An 18,336-nucleotide genomic window follows, 5' to 3' on the forward strand; every position below is an offset into this window, starting at 1 on the left:
AGTTTTTATTTTGATACCGTTCGGAAAGTGAGACCGGGACACCTGCTCCGTTGCGTTAACTGAAGAATATAGTAAACGTATCCTATTTGGCGGAAAGTCGTTAACTCGAACCGTGATTCAAACTCGCGCCTGGCACCGCGGACAACGGAAATTGTGTACCAGCAGCGGAACGCATTCTGCGCATTCACTGTGCGCAGCTGTGACGTGACTAGCGCATGTAATTCATTCAATACCACTAAATTTGTTAATAATAACGATCTATAGACCTGTATTTTTTCATGCAATTTTAATAATTTTCAGATCAAGTTCGTACGTGTGCGTGCACGCATATTAACGTAAACGTTCTAAACGAGTTGTTTCAAATAACTAGAACCTATTCAGGAATGTTTCAGTAAGCATGCTACGGTAAGCTCGGCATTACCTACTGTTTTCGTGATGGTAAGTTACTGACGTGCGCTTACCTGCCGAAAATTAGTTCCGCTAGACTATTTCGTCCCAGAGGGCGTTAGTAGTTTACGGCAGCCCACCGATAGCAGCCAGATCTACGTCGCTATTTATTTTCGGTCGTAACGTCAACCGCAGTCGGCGTAGCCGAAAGCGGAGTGTCTAAGTTTACTGACATATATCGCGTGCCGTGAGGTGGTTCCGAATTTTTAGACACAATTTCTCTAGTTAAACAGTACTCGGCGTGGTAATGTTAGTGAACATCTAACCAAAGTAAAAAATTGACATGTTAATAAAGGAAGACCCGCAGTGGAACAATCTCATGGATCTGGATTTTCAGATGTTTCCAGAGCTCGGCAGCCTCGGTATGTAATACGAAAATTTGTATTTTCCACGTCGCAGTTAAGCAGCGATTGAATCAAAATACGTTTATTCCAATTGTAGGTTTTTATTTGCGTAGAAAGTACACACCCCGTAGTTGTAGGGAAGTAAATAAGTGTTAGTCTTGATAAATAAAAACACGTCCATGGGGAGGCGTGACTCGGCGGTACAGTCCGCGATGAAATTCGGTTGATTGTCAACTCGTAGAGCACGTGTAGAGCCGTTTGATGTTTTTATTTGCTTTTTCGTTTGCACTCTTCATTTTTGCACCTTTTATTATTTTACCCTCTGTCACAAAACTCGTACTGCCACAATAAGCTGTTGAACAATTATTATTCATACACTTCACCGGTTTCTCTTGCTTTTATCACAATAAATAATCGCAACCATATGTCTCGCCGTGCGCGCCGGCCGTTATCACAATTCAGATATTCGTCAACGACATTGGATAAAAATAATGGTTTCGTTTTCTTTTGACAGATGTTTAAAAATTATTTTCCAAAAAACTCGAGTTATTTATCCGATGTACACCTTTGCTTTCTGTTTGTTATTTTCCTTTTGTCCATAACTCACCCGCCACGTGCTACCAACTATCATCATCTTTACCACCGGCATCTGTTCAAATGCCTCGTCACGCAATGTATTCATCAATACTCTAGACATATACACTATATACGAACGAAAAAAAAACAGTAGATCAGTTACGAAATGCGAAACCCTTTATCTCGTTATGTAATTGGAAAATCTGTTATCCTCCCATCGTTATGCATTCGTGGAAAACTGTTCAGCAAGTCGAAACGGCGCGCATCAATTACTTTTGTATTTATTAATATTTGTGTAAAAGAAGGCTTTTACGGTTATTTATAATTACAACGTTTTTATCCTGGACGCGTGTACGGCAAGGCCGCTGTTCCTCCTCGAAGTATGTCTATTTTCATGCTTGTACACAATTCTACTTGTGGAAAGAAAAACTGTATATATGTGAATTTCTTTGTCTCGTGCGCGCGAGCTGAATTTATTGGCTGCATAACCCCGTGAATGGTGAAACGTTAAATTTTTGTAGCGCTCATGGTTAGTTTGACTACTTTATTGCAGTACACACCACAGGAAACCAGCTGGACCTCGTTATCTCAATTATACGTTTAGTCGTGTGCGCAGCGCATCGTGCATGCACTTGTACTAGCCGTATTCTAGCAAGCAATTCGGACACTTTAAAAGTCCGTATACATATATGCTCGATGAACTAATGGGTGGCTCAAAACGAGTGCGTGATATTGCGTGCGTTGCAGCTGAGAAAACGCTGCTGTTTTTAAAATCAATAGGGCGGAATGCGCAAAGTCTAAATATTTATTGATGATCGAAAAGTCCTTGATACCATACATATTTTTCTGCTTTTCTTGCGAGTATTTCATTCTCAGTCGCAATCTTCTTTTCAAGTGCTCGCCAATTCTGAGCTAAAACGCTATCACGATTCTTGAATGTTTAAATCACCCCGGAGAACAACTTGTGTAGCAATACCGTGTTATCCTGCATTCTTATAGTATTTCGTAAAAGCATCATACACCATGATGATGATTCCACGTGCACCGAATTTGTGCCGACGGCTCGAAGCCAATGTGACCCCCCCCCCCCCCCCCTCTGTCACTCTCTCTCTCTCTTTTTATCAAAACCCTGAACAAGCCTTTATCGCGGAGGTTGGTTACCAATGGCACGTATTTTTAAGACCGGTTTATCGTCTCATATGTGTTCCTTCCTATTTTTACAGCTTATGCTTGGATTTTACGCTCTGTACTTTCTCGCAAATTTATGCACTAGCTGCGATCATTATACGTAATATTTTTAAACCATCTTTACGTAATAGATACTCGATACAACTTTGTGTGATGTTTATTAGCGCTTCACCTAAATTTTGACCTGACCTGTATATATTTTCCGTGTTTAAAGATTACAATCCCCTCCCATCGCGGTGTCAATAATTAAAAACATTATTATTATAACTCGGACGCTTAATTACTGTATGAAATCTGTAAAGTGGATACGTATACAAACGATACTCATAGGTGCATGTTTAGCCATACACCACCTATGTATAATCGCACAAAGTGCGTTTCAGGTCCAAGGCCTGACACCTCGTAATCCAAAATAACGATATAGTTTACTGCCAATGTACTGTACAGTCCACGATCACATGTGTTCGCATTAACGAAGTCACGGACATATGTAGTTCACAATATACAATTGTCTGTATAGCACAATCTCGCAAATCGAAGAATAATTCACTGTTGCAGGGAAAAAAAATTTACAAGCCAAAGTATTGTCGTACGTAATTTGCCCGACGATGGAAAGGAGGTGGGTAAAATGTGGTTTGGTAATTCAGCACAGCCGGAAGTCAAACCACCATACGTACAAAACTTCGCAGTTGGCACTTGAAGTATTTGGCATTGCTTTTGAATTTGAAACGGTGACTTTGTACGAAGTTTCGCTCGACTTTTATCTATAATTGCTGAACGAAACGGTAAAACGACGACTAGCGCGCTCATATTCTACCTTATCTAGGGATCGTGAGCATATTCGAAGCTTCGAGGTTGAAGAACTATTGGCCGCAATAAGTTAATCTGGAATTGCACGTATATCACATACATATGTATTGCGTTGACTACCCGATGTGCTGACTTAACGGAGTCGCGATTTCAGGCTGCAGTCCCTGAAGTTTACAACAGCTTGCGCGTAGGCATAGCTTCCATATCGCACCTCTTTTACGGTACATCCCCACTTCTTGTCTCCCGGCAATGTCGACGGCACTTGCCGGCTTCTAGCAGTAGAATCGAGTATATTGAAATTCATTCCCTTCCGAAGAGTGACACGTTACGTTCTAAAAATTACGTCCAAAAATTTTTATAACGATATAAACAATTTTTCCGCGTCACGCCAGGCGTGTTTCAAAAGTGTATAAATATTACATGTGAAATGAAACCGTTTGTAAACTAGGCGAATAATATTTTACCTACCGTTCACGTACAATATTGTAACAATGTGCATGCTTACTGAACAGTCTGTGAAGTGATATACGGTGCTTTGAATGACAAAAAGTTCATACTTGAAATAATTTTGTTGCAATTGAAATGTTTGCGGATGTGTAATAATAACCATGTGCAATAATTTTGTCGAAATAAACTTAATTTAAAAAAAAAAAAAAAATTATTAACGATACCTTGAAGTGTGCATCGATACAGTACTACCATGTCTTATCGTCGGTCCCACAATATTTGAATCATTGCTTCAATGAAAGAGCTGTTACTTTCTGCGCACAATCACTCTGATTTTACGTTCGATTAATCATTATCACGATACTCTAAATATAAATTGGCGAATAATGTTCGCGAGTTAATAGTGTGATAACGTATACAAAACGTACCTGCTTTGTACATACCAGTAATAATTTACGTATCGTATCATAACTTTCACGTGGTAGTGAAGTTTACCTTTTCGAACTTGGTGGGGTTCGTATTATGAGGGGAATGACGGATCACTGCATTTTGGATATAATGGACTTCGACGACAATAACTGGTCGTTGGGTAATTAAATTGACATTATATACTCTTCCGCATATATTATACATTTTTATGTTACTCCCGACTTTGCTGCAGCAAGCAATAAAATCCCACGAAGCGCACCAGCGCATTATTACATGCTATCTTTATGTAAAGATTATTTGCGGGAAACGTGCTCAATGCACGAGCATGTAACGTTCATCGCTGCACAATCCTTGGCTCACTTTCAGAGAGCCACCGCAGGTTAACAGTAAGCAAAAATGATTGATCAGCTAATATAAATTTAAAATTGATCCGAGGAATGATTATAGAATTCTGTAACAACACCGCGGCGTTTATAATAAGATTTTTCGTTGCTTTGTTTCACGTTGTAAATAACTAATGGCGATACATACACCTACATCGATTTCAGCTGTAATTAACATAATTTGTTTAACCATCAAAAAAATCAAGTATTTTTTTTTTTTTTGATCCGACACACGACAACTAGTTCCTAGGTACTCACGTATAAAGTACTCACCAAGTGTGAGCTCTAATATTAACGGGAAGATTATGCTCATCATAGTTTTCCATTTTCAAATTAGTATCATATAAAAATGGTCATATCTTATCAACAATAGATCTTTTAACCAATCGCAAAATCAATATTTATAGGAAATTGAACGCTCTACAAAAATGGTCTTTTATACTTTTTTCATTAATCCAACCATTTAAAAGATATTCAAGGTCAAAGATTCAAGTATTTTAAGGAAAATAAATTTTTTGTTTTGAATTTTGTAACTTCATAAAAAATAATTATTGTCAAATGAGTTTCAATTATTTCTATAGGAAATTGAACGCTATACAAAAAAGGTCTCTTGTGGTTAATCGATTACTCTAGCCATTCAAAAGATATTCGCAGTAGAATTCCAATCCCTACTGATTTTAATAGTTTTTCAATAAATATTTCCAATTTATCCATTTAATTTGTGAATTTTGTAATAATTTATGTTCTATTTCAGGAAAAGAAGGTTTTTATTTAAGAAATATCATTTAACATGTCAGCAGAAAAAAAATCTATGTAGAGCGTTCAATTTCCTATAAATATTGACTGTAAACAAGCTCAAAGTTCCATTCGAGTATAAAAATCCGCCTGTTAAAATTTGAGTTCTTAATGTTAACATCAAAGAGTTTGCGCATCGCACTTTTCTAATTCCCATAAGAACAACGCGGGAAAAAAGATTTTTGCTCCTTCTGATTTTTACAATTAGCTAACGATGCGTCGTGCAGAAAATTCACAGATATATTTTTGTCGAGAATGGAACCCTCTACAAAAAAGGTCTTTTATCATTTTATGATAAATCTAATCTTTAAGGCCCTTAAATAACTTTTGACCTTAAATAACTTTTTACGAGTGATTTTATCACAAAATAATAACGATCCTTTCTTGAAGAACGTTCAATTCTCGACAAAAATATGTCTGTAAATTTTCTCTACCACGCATCGTTAGCTAGATATAAAAATCAGAATGAGCACATATCATTTTTCCCATGTTTTTCGTCCGAAAAATAGAAAAGTGATTGCACCCGACGCAACCTCTTAATGTTGATATTAAGAACTCAAATTTTATCAGGTGTTTTTTTATACTTTCATCGAATTTTTGAAGCTGTTTTGATGAAAAAAAAAACCTTTTTTTTTTTAAACAACCCTACGTATACATACATATACCGGGCAACAATCTCACACATAAGACTCGTATCGCTGAAACACCCTTTTGAGTCTGGTTTACAGATAAAACGGTACCAATATTTATCTCTAATTTCCGGGCGGAGTTCGTCCCTGTAAGAATTCTTCGTTTATACCAATATGCACAAACATAACTAATGTATGGACGATTATTTTGAGATAATAAAACAATCGGAGAATAACACGATATAAAGAAACCAATGCAGGGATACGGCTTAAAAATTAACATTTAAAGACGTAACACGGCATTATAGTATCAATGCATATCAAATCAGGTTACACGTAAGAGAGCAGTCGTTAAAATTAGTCGGTTATAAATTAGAATTGAAATATTTTCGTTGATAGAATTTCACAGCTCGATCGTATAGCATCGGTTTTTTAAAATGGAGTTTTATTTAATGCGCATTCTCTTATTAATCCGTCCGACCAGCGAATTAGGGAAGAGTCACTGACGTTAAAAAGGTTGTCGATCGCTTCTCAGGAGCAGGCGGTGAGAGGAGCAAACCTATTGCTTATACACAGGCCCAACCGATGGTTCTCAAGTAATAAAATTTTTTAAAAACTTGCTAGCAAAGATTTTCGACAAACGACTAATGTAATATGCATAGCTCGTCTGCTAATCACTTTTTCCAAATAAACTGAAATGTATTTCGTATAATATACAATTCCGAAAAAGTATTTTCAGCGCATTCCTTGTGCAAAGCACTTCGTATTTTTTACTATTATTCGCAAACGACGCAGACAAAGGTCTTCATACTTTACGAACATCTTCTTAAGAGTACCATTTACATAGTTTTTCATTGAGAAGCCTACATTTTTTGTCTCTGATTTTGACGACGAGCGATATTTCGCCTGTGTATAAAAAGTACAACTTCAACCGTTAATTACTCGAAATCTATGTAGACCATCCGTATGAGATTTTGCGTAGTGAGCTAATTAATCAGTATTGTGTAAAAACTTGAGTCGCGTACCTAAATTCCAATTTTTCTCACCAACCTCTTGCAAGTTTCACTATGTAACAGTCCTCGATAGAATTGATACCGATCGCGTATCTATTTTCAACAGCGATGTTCACGATTGGGAAACTCTACGGTTAATACTGTTATCATAGAACACATGGCGTGGTACACGTGGATGATAATAGTGTTGTGAAATGAGAAAAATGTGCACGGTGTATTGCTCTGTAATACTTGAATGATTCTCCGTGAAATAAAAATACAACACGATGATCGTTTTTAGGAATAATTAGGCTTTACGACAAATATTCCTCTTTATTTATATTTCTGTGTGATGACTATTGGTAAAATTTTTCGTATTGATTGCGCTTTCCATTTTACGTTACGAAAAAGAATCGGCACGCTGACATACGATCCGTACTTTAAATTTTACGTCCTTTATAATACTTATCAACAATAGTATAGGATATGGTAGATGCCTATATGTATAGCATACACACAATTCCGGTTAACCTATTAGTGACTTTATCCGTGAGTTTCGTCGGGTCTGCGGATCAAGTATAACTAATTCGTTGATACATCACGACGTTTTCACAGTTATATATCTATATTCATGCTACTTTCTGAAAAGCAAACAATAGACGAACAATGTTTTATGCGCTTCCTGTGAAAGTCGCTTTTTCCGCTGTAAGTATGTACAAATATAATGTCACTGCCGCAATTTGTCTATACTCGCGATATTGCCGCACAGGCACAGTGATTCGTTATTCTGAAAGCAAACATCGTAGCCTATATTTAACTTATTGTTCACTGATTTTTTTCACTGCATCTACACCGCGCGAATATATGATAATTACAAAAATAGTCGGTGCGACTGATGTTCTTGCTTTTTTCTTTCAATCTTATTGTTAAATAAATGAAAAATACAATCCACCGCATCCCGATTTATTGTTCGTTGTAGTCTCTATGACTATTTATTGAAAAAAAAAAAAAAATTTATTTTTCTCGTAAATCGGTAGAAATTATGAAATTGTTTATTTAATTTGTGTAAGTTGCCCGAATTTTCCTTCAAACGATCGTTCGGAACTTTCAACACGTGATTCTACTAGAAAATAAAACTTTTTCGGTAATAATGACGATGTATCTGAATGTCTGTACCTGTAATAATTACAATATAGAAATGATTTACTGAAATTAAGTTGGCAATTGCACCGTTAGGATATCTCGTTCGAGGTAAAACAATAAAAAGCAACTTTCACCCGTCAACGACGTCATTCTTCTAATTTTAAGTCAAATTATATGTATATCTACTTATACCCACATGTGATTATGCCTACGATATTTTGCACCTGATGGAACTTCTATGGCTGCACGTTTATATTCATGATTGCGGTAGAAACATACTTCGCAGATTTATCAAAATCGGTCGATCCGAATCTCCTTGTCAAATTATTCCATCTACTGTTATGCAATAACATATTGCAAGGTTACAGATATTCGTGCTTTGCAGATATCAAAGGCGACAAGAATCTCTACACCGTCGTACAATTTCTTACAATGCCAATTGGGATATAGGCGATATACATAGGTATATATGTACACCTATATGTATATATATATATAGGCGATACGGTATTGACGCGGAATAAAAATAGCGAGCGGCAGAATTTGACGATGCGATGAATAATGAATGAGATGGAGTTTCAGATAATTGTGCATCGTCGAAGAAATTTCAACCGCGGTTTTACGGATGCTCGTGAACTTTCGCCGGTGTTATTATTCATATTGTCCTCTCAACATACAATTACATCATAACAATTTAAAAAATGAATGAATCCTCAAGATCGACTCTTGATAAAAAAGATTGATAGCAGTAATCGAGTTTGTAAATGGAGTATAAAAAATGTGATATATATTAAATGCATCAAAAGCAGCTAAAGACGAAGGAATCAACGTACATCGATAGTAACAATTTCCTTGCCAATCATCCGTAAGCAAAGTTTTCCTTTGCATCCTTCAATTCTGTTGTGTTTCTTTTTTTTCGTCTAATTTCGGAAAGAAAGTCGTTACCTGATCCAGGCCTAGATTCGCCACTGCTGATCGCAACTCCGAATTCTAGAGAGTGGAACCGTAGTCCGGATATACGTGTTATACCTATAGAGGTACAGCATGACGAGAAAAAGAGGATAAACTCGCTTGCCAGTCTACAGGATGGTATGCCTAGAGTCTAGAGTATAGAGTCTGGTCACGAGGAGATTGTTGTTGAACTTCCATTTGGATCTCGTCATGCGTACGGTCGGCTGACTCAAGGAAGCAACCGAACAACCGGCTGACCAGCCGGCGTAGAGTTCATTGACTGCCGAGTTCGCCGGTTCACCTTACCTTACCTTAGCGGACAATTATCAACTCTTCCGAATAACTCGGAACGTGCCGGGATGGGGGAAGAAAAAGAAGAAACAACGACGGGAACTTTGCACGCTAATTTATCGAAGGTGCCATCTGTAAATTTTAATTTAATTGTCGCTTGATAATTTTATTTTCACGTATTATATGTATGCACATGTACATGTATCTTGCGTATTAGGTGTACAATCGACTCTTTTCATCGATCACGATGACGAATATTTTTATTGTCAATTATATATATATATATGTATATAAATATGTGAATATTTTTTAACAGATGATGCTATATTTGGCACATGATGAAAGTACATGTCAAAATTACGTGCAAACAACAATTCTGTTGACTAATTTTTATCTTCTAACGGATGGGTGTGGGTTTTGGAAATTGGAAAGGTCAAATATTTCGAATGGCTGATACATCGAAATTTCAAACATGGGAAAATGAAATAACGAAATATTTCGAGCAATTCATTTTTTGTCATTTTATTTACGCATGTTATACAGATCGAAATATTGAAATTTCATGTTACATAAAATATTTTTTCACTCTTGTAACCTTCAAATTCAAGATCCACGAATGTTTAAAAGATATAATTTTTTTATATTAGTCAACGCGATGTTAAAAATTGAACAGAACATCGTGAGAAATACTGTTTTTAGTGTTCTTTATTAATTTTACGATTGAAAGCATTACATTGTACTGTCGTAGATTGATAGATAAATTCGAAATTATTCAACTGTTACTCACGTCGAGTATAAAATTTCCCGTTCGTTTCATTCGGTTTTCGAGTGAAAGACATTTCTAAGGAATACTACGTTCCTACAAGTTTGCAAGTTTCCCTGAAGTTGACTCAGCAATTGCGCATGGCGTTATTTATGCCGAAACAAATATTCATGCATGCATAATAATTAACACTTTTTCCGCAACCGACGAAGAATTCTTCGGTAAATTGCAAAAGTCCGATTTTAGCCACTCTGATGTTTCAACTCGTGACATTTGATGGGTTCAATTTGAATACCTCGCGATACCCACGTATTATATGACGCGCAACTGAATAGAGTTGAATTTCTCGTCTTTTTACCCTAAAAATACAAGCAAGCAGCCAACAAATCGTTCGCTTGTATCCCGCATTGTCTACCGTTAATTGGCTTAGTCGATTTTTTATTGCTTCATACACACTTCGAGCTGGCTAGTTTTCCAAATCGTTACTTCGAAGCGAATAAAAGCGGGCTTGTGTTAAAAGTCACATACCAATTATTATGAGGAGGAAGGATTATACTTTTCCTGCCGAGGATCATCCGATCCCGTATTCCGAAGTTTATAACTTGAATGAATCAAATTTAGCAGAGATTTTATCAGCTTCTCGTTTGACTGTATTATTCGGTATGTGATATATCGTATAGTCTCAGGCGAGCGGAGCATATCAATGCACGGCCTTGGCCTTGCATAATTTACATGATTATGTTATACTTGCCCGACTTGCAATGTCGTGTTGGGAATTATAAATTTTTGCATCACTCGAGCGATGCTATACTGGCTGTGTTGAAAATTCCTGTACAGCGTTTTGTAATTAAAAATTATGATAACTAAAAATTTTTTCGTTTACTTTCTTTTTCTCCCGATTTCATAATAAATTTGTGTGATAAATGTCACGTTTTTTTATTTTTTTCTTCATTTTTACAGATGGGGAATGTCTAATGGCGCCAGACGATGATTTCCTGCAAGCACTGAGCTCGGAATTGGAGATACCTTCACTTTTAGGCGGTGAAGGATCTCCGAGTCATGATGAAACTCCCGATGAAATAATGAAGGACGCAGTGTTGCAGGATAACTTGCCTATTCTTGACGAACTCGGAGTTGACCCCATGCAATGGGGTCCAGATGCCTTTCCTAATCTTTCTGCTGCTGGTATGATAAGACTTCTCTCGAAAGCACTAACTATAAGCGGTCTCGTCTCAAGAGATAAAATTCTTATTTAAATACTCACGAATTAGTAAATGTACATGTCTCCTGTTTACTTATATTGTTCGTTCTCTTTTCCTTGCAATCATCAATTGATTTTTTATTTATTTTTTTTTTTTTTGTTGTAATTCCATACACTAAGATTTGTTTTTACAAATTTTACATCCACGATCAGAGATGATTGTTATTATTATGTGACGCTATCATTGTTCACGTTCGATGATGTGTGGTATGCGATTGTGGTACAATAAATTTAATTTTTTATGATTCTCAAAGGTTTGGATATAAAGAATGAAGTCAAAGATGAAATTAAAACTGAGCCGGGAAGTCCACATTCTCAACTGCCGCCGTCGCCTAGTCCAAGCAATTCAGACTCGAGTGGGTCCGAATGGCAAAATGATAATTCTACTAATTCATCTACAGACTTTAAAGTACAAATATTTTTCAATTATAAATTAGTGACTATATTCTATATACTATCCAATCGTGATGGCAAATAATGTGCAAACATTAAACCGTGCAGTCTTCACTTGTGTTTTATACCAAAGCCTAGTTGAAACTCGTTAAAATATAAGTAGATCTAGAATGTGTGAGTTGTATACTGATTTCCCATGTGTTCCAGTGTACTTTAGAAACGCCGCCAATATCACCACCACAAAACGATTCACCTCCAACATCTCCGAAGCCAGGTTTGAACCCCTCTCTTTTACAGCCAATTAAATTGGTTTCCATAAACAGTCCCAATCCTGCAAATTTCGTATTATCCAAAGGAAATTCTGCAAAGAGAGTTTGCATTCAGCCAAAGCTGAATACGACATTGAATGTCGGAGAAGGTGAGCAAGTACAAGTAAAACTGTCAATATCTCGAATGTAATGTAAACCTTTGGTCAAGTTTATCTTCAGATGTTTGTTGGATATTTTGCTGAATGTTTATTTAAAATAAAAATATTGGTTGTACAAATGTATTTAATCTTATGGGTTTTAGATGCGCCTAGGAAAACAATAGTTCTTAGTGCTCAGGATTTCGCTGCTCTTACGCAGAAGGTAAAGCAAAACAATACTGGCCAGCCATTAAAAATCCAATCTGTAGCACCACTGAAGCTACCGCCAAATGCACAGATAAAAATTCAGAATCCTAGAAATGTTCAATCCACACCACAAATAAAAACGGAATCAAATACAATTAAAATCACATCATCGAGTCAAGTTAAAATCCTAAATTCAATTCCAAATGTCCAAATTCAAAATACCGAGCCGCTTGTTTCCATGCCTAATGGTTGCACACAGATAATGATAAAAAATGAACCAGAGCTGATGAATCTGAGTGGCAAACAAGAATGTGAAATAAAAGCATTAAAAAGGCAACAAAGAATGATAAAAAATCGAGAATCTGCTTGTTTGTCACGGAAAAAGAAGAAAGAATATGTGACTTCATTGGAAAAACAAATTGCAGATTTGCAAGATGAAAATGCACAGTTGAAAATGGTAAGGTATATACTGTAGTCATTTTAGCAGGGCAATTAAAACATGGTGAAAATTAAATCTAGAAAATAAATAACAATCACGCATTATATTTTTATTCAAAAAGGAAAATATTGCATTGAGAGAAAGATTGTGTGCCACTGAGGAAATGACTGGAAGAAGTAAAAAATTAGGAAGCCTAAATCTTGGAGCCAACAGAAAAAATACAGCAATCTTACTTGCCATGGTTTTCATGGTTTCTTTGAATGTTGGAAGCTTAGGGTAAGTTTTTTGATTACGATATATGAAGGACGTTAAAATTAATATTCTATCTAATTATTACTCTCAATATGATGAGTCACGTGTATTTTTATTGACGGCAAATTTGGCAAATCTTATTCATACAAATATTATTTATGTTAAGTACTATTTGGCATGCTAATAACCTACAATATCATATGAGAATTATATTTATCATTCAACTTGTTTAAATCTAATTTTTAGGGGATTATTTTCACAAAACAAACGACTAGATTCAATGTCGGATCACTTACCCGTCTCCGTGCCTAATGTTAGACATGGCAGATCACTGCTTTGGACAGACATAGATAAGCAGGACAGTGGAGAACATAAGGAACAGTTTAATCAAACAACATCTATCCATCACCCAATGTGTCCTATGTATATTAATCAAACAGAATCTATCAGACTGGATAGTGAACTGAGACGTTGGATTGGAGGAGACCCGGATAAGGATAACTGGACCAAATCATCCGAAACAGATTTAGGAACTAATTCTTTGGGAGAATTACTTTTGTCAAAACCGTCACTTGTAAGACAACGGTTGAACAGCAAACCGAAATTACCCCCTCAGAAAAAGATGGAGCCAAAACCAAAGACCGACAATATTGCCACATCGAATAGCAATGCTGTTGAAGTGTTTTCACCGACTCTTACAGAACATGCTTCGTTGTTTGATGCTTTGAGAAGACGCGACGACACTTTTTATGTCGTCTGGTTTAGCGGTGAACATTTACTCTTACCTGCGTCAAGACAAAACAAAACAGCAAGGCCTAGAATGTCCCTTGTTCTACCTGCTGTACCTGTCAACGGTAATAGATGGTTTTTCCTACTGCATCTACTAATAAAATTTCATCAGACTAAAGCCTGTATCAATTTTAGATTTTACAAAGAGCCATCTACTGATTGATAGAATTTATTCATTTCTAGCCTTTAATCAGTCAAAATTCAAACAATTTTTCCATATTCTTAGGTACATTTTCCACTCCTGCTAATCACGTGACCATGATGCAAATAGATTGCGAGGTAATGAATACACAGTTGCTACACTTGAAGGAGTCTGTTATTCCCGAGCATCTGCGTCGCAACCAGCAATCTACAGATCATACCTCTAAAAATGATAATGATCATGTGCCGACAGCTGCAAATGTTACGAAAACTTACAAACCCTATTTTGTTAAAGAAAATATTACGGCGACCGATTTTAATGATAAAAATTATAAAAATCCTTACATGATGAAAGCTGAGGATGCTTATCATCCTAAAGAACCATCATACTTACTTCGAAGCAAGTTTATACCAAATTTTGGCCTAGAAAACTCAAAAGATAATTCTTATGATGTGAAATCTCAAGATGACGTAAAATCAGAAATTTTCACTCCTGGTATTGATAGTTCGAAGACGCCGTATTCTCAAACAGGCAGAAAATTGAGACGGAGACGAAATCTACTAAATTCTTGAATTATTTTTAAATTATAATGCTTTGTAAATAGTTATTATTTTTTTTGTTAACTCTTGGTGCATTAATCACCAAAGCACAATTGAATCCTGCGTGTAATAAGTTTGACAAATTTGTGTAACAATTAATATATAGAAAAGTTTTATGTGAGATGAAAAAATTGTTTAACAATTTTCTTCACTCAAGGTACAATTGTATGTACCTTTGTGAATTACTATTGCACTAGTTATTATTACGGTAACACTTGTTGTACAATTACTGGAAAACTACATCTATGTTTACTTAGCATTAAGTAAGAAATTGATACTATAGTACATGATATTTGATATTCAGTATTTCCTAATCAATGTGTCAGCATGTATAACTGATTGATAGGGTCATCAGTTCCGATCTGATGATCGACGAGACAAACTTATTAACTAAGTATACCGAATTTAATTTAGTACTTCGATTCGTCTTAAAAATGCATTTTCTATCACGAATTCATAGCAGTTACTTCAATTGCAAGGTAATCAAGTTTTTTACCCTACGTACAATATCCAGTAGATAATATTGTTGTTTTGGATTTAACATATTTGAGACTTAGTAAAGGTTAAAAGTTATCGAATTACTTAAGCCACATGAAAAATACATTTGTAAATAATGGAAAGTAGTGAGAATAAACTACGCAAGAATGTATACATAGTCTAAGTGACACATCTACAATTATACATAATATGTATACTAATCAATTTTACAGAATGTAATATATTAAAGGGATTATTTCTCGTATCTATCGACATCTTTATAGTATCACTTTCACAGAAAATAAGATTTAAATTTTCATGGTAGTAGTCGATTTCAATGGTATATGTTACGTACATAGTTCAGTATCAACTGCAATATTTCTAATGATTAAATTTGTGCTAAAGAAAAATCGCTGAAGTGCGGAAAAAAATTTGGTAATATTATCACTTGCCTACTTACAGCAATTTGGATATATTATTTACTTCCAAAGTCTTTTGGGTTGTTTATACTCATGCACTTTTCGTACGTAATCAACTACGCGTTCCATGCAATACGGAAATATCGACGTAGCATGTGATTATTATAAATGTGAATATATGTTTCTCCAGTAGCCCAGCCGTAACAGATTGTTTTTCTCTTGGAATTTGAGAAACATTTCATGAATACATTATCTGCAAAGTGCCAACGTGCACTTTAAATGTACACTTCTTTAACACTTGGTAGTCTATAAGAATGCCTGGTCTAACAGCATTACGTTTGAATTGAATATCTTTTTCGCATGACACGTGATGTATGAAATTAAATCTTCCTCGTACAAAATGATACAAAGAAAATGTCTACAACAAGGACAGTGCGTGTTCAATCCACAGCGTAACTTCTGTGATATAGTAGTTTAATAGTAACAATATGAGCTAACTTTTGAATTTACATACTAATAATTAGTGTCACCAAAAATACCTCTATCGATAGCATCAGTTTGATTATTATACAAATACGTAGATTAGGTAAAATTTTATTTACAAATACAAACCAAATACTATTGTGCGAAATACCGCATAAATGCAAGTATATATACGCCAAGCCCAGCTTTCACTATTATACTGAATTAATGTGATCGGATCAACAATGTAAAATACAACTCGGTATCATACAAATTACAAAAACATCCTGTGACTTAGTTATCACAGAGAATGTCATGAAAATATATACATATAACTTATCACCTTTATAACAATAGAAGTTTTCATTATTTCATCAGCATTTTAATCAAGTCCTTTAAATATTTAATTCGATGCACAGTGTAAATATGTATGAACATGCAGATTCTTGTTGCATGGAACAAAAAAGAAAACAAAGCACTTATTTGCCTTTTTAAATATGCTCAGTAATTCTATAAATAAGTATACTGGAGAAACCAGTTTTATCCGAATAAACAACACAGTGTATTTTTGATTGGAACAAAAATTTTAAGCATATTCGATTTAAATCTCGTCGATATTAATTTCGTACATCGAATTGTGTAATGTGGATATCATTGATTGATTCACTGTATATATTATAAGGATGGAATTCTATCAATCACTTATATTTTTTATACTTTTTTTTTGTGATATTCAGTTGGGCAAACTGATAAAGCACTAATGATAAGATATTATTTCTCACATGTTAGTCCGTCATTATATGAGATCAGGAGTGGAGCTTCCAAGATAACTGCGCAAGTCATTTATCGTTGACTTGACTAATTTAGCTTTTATTGTTTCCTTCCCAAGTCTCTGATGTGCCGTATACCGGTGACATCCTCCAAAAGAATAATAGTAATCTCCTCCTGAAGGAAACAAGTTTGTACAATTAATCTGTATCAAACCTTATATAATTTAAGATATGATTTACAAACATTTCGACTGCGGCATGGTGAGTTACCTTCTCTTCCTTTGATCCATAAAATATCGACAGGTGGTACTAATGACTCTCTATCGGGATCAGTCAATGTATCCATCAAACTTTTCACCTTTTCTTCATTAACTTCCGGAGGGAACGGTCTTGTCACAACTCGCATAGGGACTTCGTGAATCTCTGTGATGTTTCCGGCATGTATGCTCGTTAATTCGTAACTCATTGTTGGGTCTAAATGCATATTTTATCCATTCAAATTTGAAAACTTTTATATTATCTATTCTTATGATGTTATAATATGTTAACAAGAGTGTAATTCTAATCCACCCTTCATCAGCGAACAGAAACAGGGAAAATGTTTTCTTTTCATCGTGAACTTGGGATCATCTTACATTGAAAAACAAAAATAAGTACAGATACCGTTGAAAATTTCTTATGTCAAACTAGTATCAGTATGATTTGAAATAGTTTGATAATTGTATCTAATCTCAGTTCTGAAAAACAATGAATGGCAACTTGGTGAGCATTGATATCGCAGAAAATAAAATCTAGTTAACAATTACATCATTCCAGTTGTAACTTTCTAAACATTAAACGTCTTACTTAAGTGCTATTTTCGGTCGTATGATATTCTATCCATGCTATGCAGTGTATCAGTTGTAACTTAGGTTTCAACAAAATTTAGAACACTACATGTTTTACTCACAGAGACTTTGAAATGCTGTTGACATCAACGCCTTGTACTGTCTCTTTGGTTGCAACGACATTACTGACAGAAATTGTTGCCTCACAGCCTATGTGAAACTGATGAGTCATTTCTTTCCCCACCCTTTCACCTGTCTTTCCATACGTTTAAGTTTGAAACTTAAGAAGACAATGCTGAACCTGATCATTTTATTTTCATTCTACTTATTACATCAATGATAGTTAAAATTCTATAATTAATGTGAAGCAAATTTTATGCACGATACCATTTTTGTTTCCAACCGTATTTTTTAAAAGTCGCAAATAAAACCAAGTTACATATAGAAAACGAAGTTCTCGACCTTCCTAGGGTAAGGATTGGATTTTGTTCGTATCGCGGGTTTTATTCTTACCTACGACACTAAAAAATTTTAATCAAAACCAAATTACCTTTGATTTGACTAGATTGATGATCTGTACAGCATCCCAAACACTAGAGCGGAGACAGGATAGTTTTATTTTTGGATAACACCTCATGTGCGAGGGCAAATTGATTATTGCCATTTCTATAATCATTTAAATAATTGTAGTTGCCCCTTGAGTAT

General features: G+C 35.3%; 2 protein-coding genes across 5 annotated transcripts; one reads left to right on the plus strand and one right to left on the minus strand.

Moving 5' to 3' along the window:
* The first annotated feature begins 568 nt into the window (after positions 1 to 568).
* On the plus strand, positions 569 to 16,484 carry LOC124178669 (cyclic AMP-dependent transcription factor ATF-6 alpha). Of its 2 annotated transcripts, none has more exons than XM_046562208.1 (8): positions 569 to 809; positions 11,149 to 11,373; positions 11,704 to 11,858; positions 12,050 to 12,260; positions 12,413 to 12,912; positions 13,016 to 13,170; positions 13,393 to 14,000; positions 14,162 to 16,484. In XM_046562208.1, the coding sequence occupies exons 1-8, from the start codon at positions 731 to 733 to the stop codon at positions 14,647 to 14,649; spliced, it is 2,421 nt and encodes an 806-aa protein (XP_046418164.1). In that variant the 5' UTR covers positions 569 to 730; the 3' UTR covers positions 14,650 to 16,484. The 2 variants fall into 2 exon arrangements, with proteins under 2 accessions (XP_046418164.1, XP_046418165.1); XM_046562209.1 differs by lacking the exon at positions 569 to 809 and adding an exon at positions 3,515 to 4,401.
* On the minus strand, positions 14,707 to 17,835 carry LOC124178675 (sulfiredoxin-1). 3 transcript variants are annotated; one of them, XM_046562220.1, is made up of 3 exons: positions 17,754 to 17,835; positions 17,075 to 17,278; positions 14,707 to 16,979 (listed from the first exon to the last, which is right to left on the minus strand). In XM_046562220.1, exons 1-3 carry the CDS (start codon positions 17,812 to 17,814, stop codon positions 16,831 to 16,833), a joined length of 414 nt encoding a protein of 137 aa, XP_046418176.1. In that variant the 5' UTR covers positions 17,815 to 17,835; the 3' UTR covers positions 14,707 to 16,830. The 3 variants fall into 3 exon arrangements, with proteins under 3 accessions (XP_046418176.1, XP_046418178.1, XP_046418177.1); XM_046562222.1 differs by having other exon boundaries at positions 17,651 to 17,771; XM_046562221.1 differs by having other exon boundaries at positions 16,838 to 16,979; positions 17,049 to 17,278.
* Positions 17,836 to 18,336: the final 501 nt, after the last annotated feature.

Source organism: Neodiprion fabricii, chromosome 3, assembly GCF_021155785.1.
Source record: "Neodiprion fabricii isolate iyNeoFabr1 chromosome 3, iyNeoFabr1.1, whole genome shotgun sequence".
Taxonomy (NCBI): Eukaryota; Metazoa; Arthropoda; class Insecta; order Hymenoptera; family Diprionidae; genus Neodiprion; species Neodiprion fabricii.